Raw genomic sequence first — 7,858 nt, 5'->3', positions numbered from 1 at the left:
AAAAAAAAAAAAAAAAAATGATGTGACACGTACTCTCTAGTTCAATACAGTCCCTGAGAAGGAGCTGTGGGGGCCAGGGAGGTGGGGGTAAGGGTTGGGGAGCTAGAGAGCTCATGGCAATGACTATTTACTAATCAGTATGGAAGCACTGCAATGTTTGAACAACTGATATGGCCCTATCAGTGTGCACTGGCTGAACCTGATGGTGAAGGATGGGAGTTGGGGAGGATTGTTAAGGAGGCCCTTCTGAAAGAACTGTGTGAACAGGTGAGCTAAGGGCAGAATAACAACAGTCTTCCTTGTCAGGCCAAGAAGGTTCTGGATTTTATCAGAGGAGGAGGGAGAGGATGACAGTAGGGAACTAAGTTTTCCTGAGGTCCAGATGCTTTGCATGTTACTACATTCAGTCTTTTGAAAACTCCTGTATGACATGGATAAGGAAATTCAGGTCCAAAGAGGTTAACTTCTCTTAGGTCACATAGCTATGAAGCCTTTGAACTAGGAAATTGAACCAAGGTTGTTTGTTTGTTTTACTCCAAAGACTGTGTGTTAGGTGAGAGAAAATAATTCTTTTCTTGTGAAACCGAATCAGTCATACACTCATGGTTTATGACACAAATATGATTTAAGCTGAAATGGAAGAAATACTCTAAATACTCTACTTTGGGTTGGCAGACTTAGAAAAGAACTTAGAGGATACCCAGTTAGATTTGAATTTCAGATAAACAACAAATAATTTCTTACTTAAAGTTTGTCCTGAATATCTCATGGGGCCTGTATTTTATTTGGCAATCAGACTAAAGAGGACTTTAAGTGCTAAGGAAGAGCACTGCTATACGAGCTCTTCATTCACATGGGGGTAATGGGGGAAAGCTTTTGGGAAGTGACAGCACTTGCACAAGACTTCAGGGTCTGGCCAACTCCACAGTGACAAGTCATATTGCTCTTTGGAGAATGGCATAATATTATACTCCTGGAATTCCCGTTGAGTCAAAATATTCATGAGCTACCACTTAGAATGTTGAAAAGATTTTTGGTATTCATGAATTATTTCCATAGATTGTTATGGAGCTGAAGATGATGTATAAAATTATCAAATACTTTTAAATTTCACAAGGCAAAGTAATATATAAATACATAATATTTTTAAAAGGTTTCCTTAAAAGAAATACTATACATTTTAATTATAACATGTAATTTATTACCTCTGATGTCATCCATATATCAGAACCATCATTTTCATCCGGTGTATTAGGCATAAAAGGAATCAAAGATACAAATCGAGCAATGAGGTCCTAGAATAATATTCACATTTATTGAGTGTGTACTGTATGTCCATCGCTTAGCACAATGCTTTACATGCACTGTCTCATTTAGCATATAATCTAAGCCTATAAAAGGAGACACTATTATTATTCTAGTATTACAGAAGAGGAAATAAGCTTGGAGTAATAAAATAACTTGCCCTGGGTTCCGTGGCTAATACAATATGTGAAGTCCCTGGGAAACTGAGCCCAAGTTGGACTGACTGCACAGGGTGCATGTAACCATAATATTGTATTTATATTTATTTAGTAATTATTTAGTAATTTATTAATTATTAAAATGTTAAATATTAAAATAATATGTTTCCACATTAAACACATACTTTAAAGTACAACTGTTAAAACATTTTAAGATATTGAAGAATAGCAAATGTTTTATTTGTTTTTTGGTTCAAATCTATCACAATTATTTTTGTGAATATAACTTTATTATAAGCTGCCACAGCAGGGAGATATTAGGGTAGCACAGTGTGCTTTCTCAAACAATAGAAATTATACTATGTATTTTTCCCCTATAGTGCCGGAGACAAAGACTCAGACTAATCTAGGAAAGGAGAAAGGGGTGCAAATAAACAATGTGTTAACATAGAAAGTTCATGAACATTTTAACTGATATTCAATAGCTGTCATTTATGTGCTATTATGACCCTCTACACTGGTTACTTCATGCAAGTAATAAACAAGGTTCACAATCCTTGACAAGCAAAGGAGCTCAGATTTGTACATATTTTTTAAAAGATAAAGACAGTCTTTGAAATAGACCTGAGAGCACTATTACCTCCTTGGATATTGGGTGTCAGGACACACAGGCAGGAAGAAACCCGTGATGGAAAAGCAGTGTAGCAAAAGGCAATCTAAATTAGAACTTTTGATTTTAGCTTAAAGAGTCCAGCTAAGGGAGCTTTATGACTCACAAACAGGACAAATATTCTGAGGACAGACAATTCACTAGATTGAACCCAAATACACAAAAGGTAAAAGTGATTCTTCACAGATGCCCTTTAATCACAATGAAGCTGTTAAAAATAATTATAACTTACAAATGTTGCATTAGAATTGTGAAGAAATATATCCAGAAGTTGCTGAGGTGGATTTAATGCCTTGATATATCTTGTGACTAAGAACTGTATCCCTTCATCATTAAAAACAGTAGTTATGATTCTTCGGTTGGGAAACATTGCCTTACAATTCTTTTTAAAAATCTGTGCTCTCTGCAAGACCTCTGTTTGATCTAAAAACTGGAATAAAATTTAAAGTATTTCAACATTGTACTATACTGTTCTCACAGGAAAATATCAAGAACCAATGTTTATTTTTGCCATCTTTCAAATTATTATTACTGGTTTTAAAAATAGTTTATACTTCTTTGATGGTATATATAAAAGAAATTCAATGTAAAAAACCTACCTTATCTAGTGTTGGATTACAGGTGACATACGATATTTGAGGTTCAATGGTAGCAAAAATATTTAAGAATGTACATTCTTTTAAATTCTGCTCATTAGAATCTTCTTTAGGAAATACATAAGTATTACTCCAAGTATACCCAAGCAAAACTGGTGGAATAGTTACTTGAAATGTTCCACTAATCTGAAAGAGTATATCAGCATAATGGATTATGGATTATGCATGATGAAAATGAACATCAGTCAAATATTAAGGCCCAACGGAGTCCACTACATCACAGAAAGCTGGCTTGCTTGTGTGAATGGGCTTCCACTCATTTGTACTTGCCCAGGAATGAGCAGGTTCTCTGTGGTGATGTGTTCATAGGTACCCTGGACACCTTGGGTCCCTGCCTAATATGTACTATGTAGAGAGGGTAGGAGTAAGAACAGAATGAAACAAGCAAGTTACGATACCAGTGATAAAGCTCTTAGAAAATCTAATGCAGGCTCAGAGAAGAAGCTAAAAGATCATGTTACATTTTGTATTGGGTCTAGAAAGAGAAAATGTATAACAGCAAGAAAGACAACCCTCAGGTCCACAGTAGGAGGAATTTGTGTGTGTGTGTGTGCGCACGGGTGTGCGTGCATGTGCGTGTGTGTAAGAGGTAAATAATAATAATAATAAATACTAGCTGGGAGTGGTGGTGCACACCTGTGGTCCCAGCTACTTAGGAGGTTGAGGTGGGAGGATCACTTGGGCTTTGGAGGTTGAGGCTGCAATAAGCCATGATTGTCCCACTGCATTCCAGCCTGGGCAACACAGTGAGATGCTGTCTCAAAAGAAACATGATAGCTAATAGTTACCGAGTGCTTACTAATGTGCAAGACCCCAAGTGCTTGATATAGATCGCATCATTCAATGGAGTAGACACTGACCTTATCTCCATTTCACAAATAAGGAAACTGAGGGTCAGAGAATTGAAGTATTTGTGCAAGATCACAAAACTAATGAGTAGTGGAGCCAGGATTACAACTCAGATGTGTCCACCTTTGAGGCCCACACTCTTTCCTAGCACTGTATCCTGCAGTCTGGTCTAAGACTGAGCAATGTCCACAGGGACTTACAAACATAGGAAGCCCTGTAGCTGTACCTCCAACAATGTCTATTCCTATTGCCAGTCTTTGAAACACGTGCCGTCATGACTTCATGTGATTGCACACTGTGCAGGCACCTCTACTCTCCTATGTGATATTTGTTCTTTCCCACTTCCTTACCAATAGCTTTAGTTGGCAACATGACAGCCAGGTAGTAGGAACAGAAAGTTCATTAACACTTTAATTGGTATACAATGGCAGCCATTTATGTACTATTATGACACTGTACAGTGGTGACTTCATGCAATTAATAAACAAGGCTCACAATTCTTGACAAGCAAAGGAGCTAGGATTTATATATATATTTAAACGATTGTCTCTGAAATAAATCTGAGAGCACTGTTATCTCCTTGGAAATTGGGTGTCAGGACACATAGGCAGGAAGAAACCCATGATGGAAAAGCAGGGTAGTAAAAGGCAATCTAAATTAAGCCCTTATTTGCTTGACCAATTTGTTAAGCCCTTATTTGCTTGACAAATTCATCTTTAAGGACTTAATTCAGAAGTTATCGCCTATATTAAGTCTTCTTTGATCTTTCATTCTCTTCCTTAGTCTCTTCTTATCTACCAAACTCTGAACCACTCCCCTGGCATTTCCACCTGCAACCCAGGAAGAGTAAGGTACTCCATACTGTATGTTCCCACGTACCTATCTCATACCTCTATTAAAGCACTACAATATTATCACATTGTACTGAAATGTTCGTTTTATTCCATAGACTGAACTCATTGAGGTAGAAAATTCATTTCTGAATTTTCACATTTCCAGTGTCTGCCACGGCGTCAGAGATGTCAAGTGCCTTGCCTACCATCACTTAGTGAAGAAGTAACAGTGAAGTCTGGGCTGGGGCTTTTCTACTTTGCTAGTCATGTAGGCATTTTCCTGCTACATAATAACCCAACAGCAGAGCCCTCTGAGGGTCTCACAGAGACTAGGTGCAAATCATAAGTCTTACCATGGTCAATAAACAGTGTTGACAAGCTGAAACTCCTGGTACCCATGATTACAAAGCAACACCACTAATCAGAATGTTTCATGAATCTGATCTCATAGAACTCTTTTATGCAAATATAAATGTTGTTTGAAGACCTAAGACTAGTTTTCCTATTCTTTGTTAGTGAGCACTCTAAAGATACTGTCCTATTCTTTGTTAGTGAACACTCTAAAGATACTGTCCTATTCTTTGTTAGTGAACACTCTGAAGAACTGTCTAGAGACAGTTCAAATTTTCAAACACTTCAAAAGCCCAGAACATTCTAATATAGGATCATCTTAACTGACCTACCAGCCTGCCAATCACAGAGTCTGATTCAAAGGCAACAGAAAGTGTTTCTATTAGTGTTTCTATTAGCCAGAGCTCAAAACAGAATAATGAGCAAAGAAGCATTTTCTCTTACCTCAGATTGTTGCAGAAGAGCAGAAAAAGGGAAGACAATGGATCCAAGCCAATTCTTTCTTATATATGAGTGAGCACTACAGCTCTTGAGACAGTGATCCTATGAAAATAAATAATTTTTTATTACTTAATATCATGTGATGAATAGTTTTATAAACTCACAGGTAAATATAAAAAGTCATTCTATTTCTTTTAAAAAAAGAAAAGGTAAATAGAAAAGATGTGTTTTTCTTGCTTTTTAATTTCTTTGAAAGATAACTATTTAAAGCAAAAAATAATAGTCTGGGAGAAAATGATCTGTTGTGGAGTTTATGACTTGTGTAAAGTAGAATGTATGACAACACTAGCACAATGCAAGGAGGAAGAAATGGAGGCATTATAGTATCCTGCTCTTACACTGTATGTGAAGTGGCACTATATTATGTACAGATAGTCTGTGGTAAATTAAAGATAATATTGTAAACCTGAGAGCAACAGTTAAGAAAACAAACAATTATAGCTAATAAGCCAATAGTGGAGATAAAATGAAACATAAAACTATGCCATCAGTCCAAAAGAAGGCAGGAAAAAAGAATAAAGAATAGTTGGGATAAGCAGAAGATAAATAGGAAGATGGTACGCAGCCAGGTTAATAATTACATAAAATGTAAATGGTCATACGTTCAAAGGAAGAGATTGTCAGAGTGGATAAAAAAGCAAGACTCAATTGTATACTGTCTAGAGTAAACCCATTTTAAATATAAAGACAGAGCTTAAAAGAAAATAAAAAGATATATTATACAAGCACTAATTAAAAGAAAGCTGAGTCACTATATTTATAACAGACAAAACATTTAAAAACAAGAAATATAATCAGGAATAAAGAGAGATATTTTATAGTGATACAGGAATCAATTCATCAAAAAGAAATATATATGTAATATGTAATGTATATCTAACACGTATGAACCTAGAAACAGAGTTGCAAAATACAGAACTTTTTAAAAAACATGACATCAAAAGCAAGTTGATAAATTTGACTTCATCAAAATTAAAAACCTTGCTCTTCAAAAGACACTGTTAAGAAAATAAAAAGATAAGCTACATATTGGGAGAAAATATTTGCAAATCATGTATCTGACAAAGGACTTGAATTCAAAGAACCCCCAAAATTCAATAAGAAAATAGACAAAAGACTTGAACAGACACCTCACCAAAGAAGATATATAAATGGCAAATAAATATTTACATGGAAGGGTGCCCAACACCATTAGTCATTAGGAAATGCAAATTAAAGCTACAATGAGAAACCACCATACAACTATTAGGGTGGCTAAAGTTTAAAAGTTTGACGAAGTGTTTGTAAGAAAGTGAAAGTACTGGAAGTCTCCTACATTATTGGTGGGCATAAAAAGTGGTACAATCACTTTGGGAAACAGTTTAGCAGTTCCTTAAATATTCATTTACCATAATATCCAGCTATTTTTATTTACTAAGAGAAATGAAAGCATTTGTCTATAAAAAGACTTTATACAAATGTTCATAGCAGCTTCATTTATAACAGCCAAAAAATGAAAACTAAATGTCCATCAACAGGTGAATATATAAACAAGCAATGAAATGCATGTTTATCAATGGAATACTGCTACATAATAAAAAGAAATGAACTGTTCGCTACAACTACAACATGAATGAATCTGAAAATAATTTTTCTGAGTAAAAGAAGCAAAACCAAAAAAAAAAAAAAAAACCACATACCATAGATTTCCATTTTCTATAAAATTCTAGAAAATAGAAACGATAGTGACAGAACACAAATCACTGGTTGCTGGCAAGAGGTAGACATGCCAACAGAGCAGGCGGACACTTTTGAGGGTAATGGATATGTTTATTATCTTAATTGCGATGATGGTTTCATTGGTATATACATATATCAAAACTTGTCAAATTATATACTTTAAATATGTGCAGATCATTGTATGCTAATCATTCCTCAATAACACTGTTTTCAAAATTAGAGAAAGTATTTGTAGTAGGGAGAAGCAGGGATTAGGCATAAAAGGGATTGGCATTCGCTCCCACCACCACCCCTCCCATTGGCAGCACCCTATGATCTTTTGGCCACTTATATTTTTCATTTCATCAACCAAAGGCCAGAGAATCCAGGGAAAAAGAAAGAAAATAGTTGAAGTTTGAAAAAAGCTGCCAAAACCCTGATTCCTCCCTTTAGTTCATCACCACTGCTTTGGACATTAGGAGCCCTTCCAACTTTTTGTACTTAAGAAGTTACCCCATCTACTTACCAGGGAATGTGAGAAGGGTCTTTTAGATCCAGAGGCTAACCAGCAACAATAGAGCTGAGCAAGATGGACTGTGCTGCTCTAGTCTAAAAGGTAATAGGCACACTTAGGTAGCTCTGTAGCAATCAAGTCCTTGGAATTCTGACGGATGTGCTCTCAACTGCATTAATCTTTCCATCCTAAGTCCCAGGGATGCTGGAGGCTTCTTAGGTCTACCTTGCCTCAGGCTATAGATTATAGCTCTATCAAAGTTCACTTTAGAATTAGTTCCCTACATAGATGGAGCTGGAGGCCATTATCCTTAGCAAACTAAC

The 7,858-nt window shown here is 35.9% G+C and overlaps 1 protein-coding gene across 2 annotated transcripts in view; it reads right to left on the bottom strand.

The window, feature by feature from the left end:
* Positions 1 to 7,858, bottom strand: part of CC2D2B (coiled-coil and C2 domain containing 2B) — a 40,268-nt gene that overhangs the window by 18,904 nt on the left and 13,506 nt on the right. For both annotated transcript variants that reach the window (XM_012000051.1, XM_012000059.1), the window contains 3 exons: positions 5,267 to 5,365; positions 2,366 to 2,563; positions 1,206 to 1,295 (listed from right to left, as the gene is read on the bottom strand). In XM_012000051.1, coding sequence (XP_011855441.1) covers positions 1,206 to 1,295; positions 2,366 to 2,563; positions 5,267 to 5,365 — 387 coding nt within the window. The remainder of the gene's footprint in view (positions 1 to 1,205; positions 1,296 to 2,365; positions 2,564 to 5,266; positions 5,366 to 7,858) is intronic.

Source organism: Mandrillus leucophaeus, unplaced genomic scaffold (assembly GCF_000951045.1).
Source record: "Mandrillus leucophaeus isolate KB7577 unplaced genomic scaffold, Mleu.le_1.0 Scaffold117, whole genome shotgun sequence".
Lineage (NCBI taxonomy): Eukaryota > Metazoa > Chordata > Mammalia > Primates > Cercopithecidae > Mandrillus > Mandrillus leucophaeus.
Note: the sequence above shows the minus strand (reverse complement) of the source record. Positions and strands in the feature narration are given on the sequence as shown.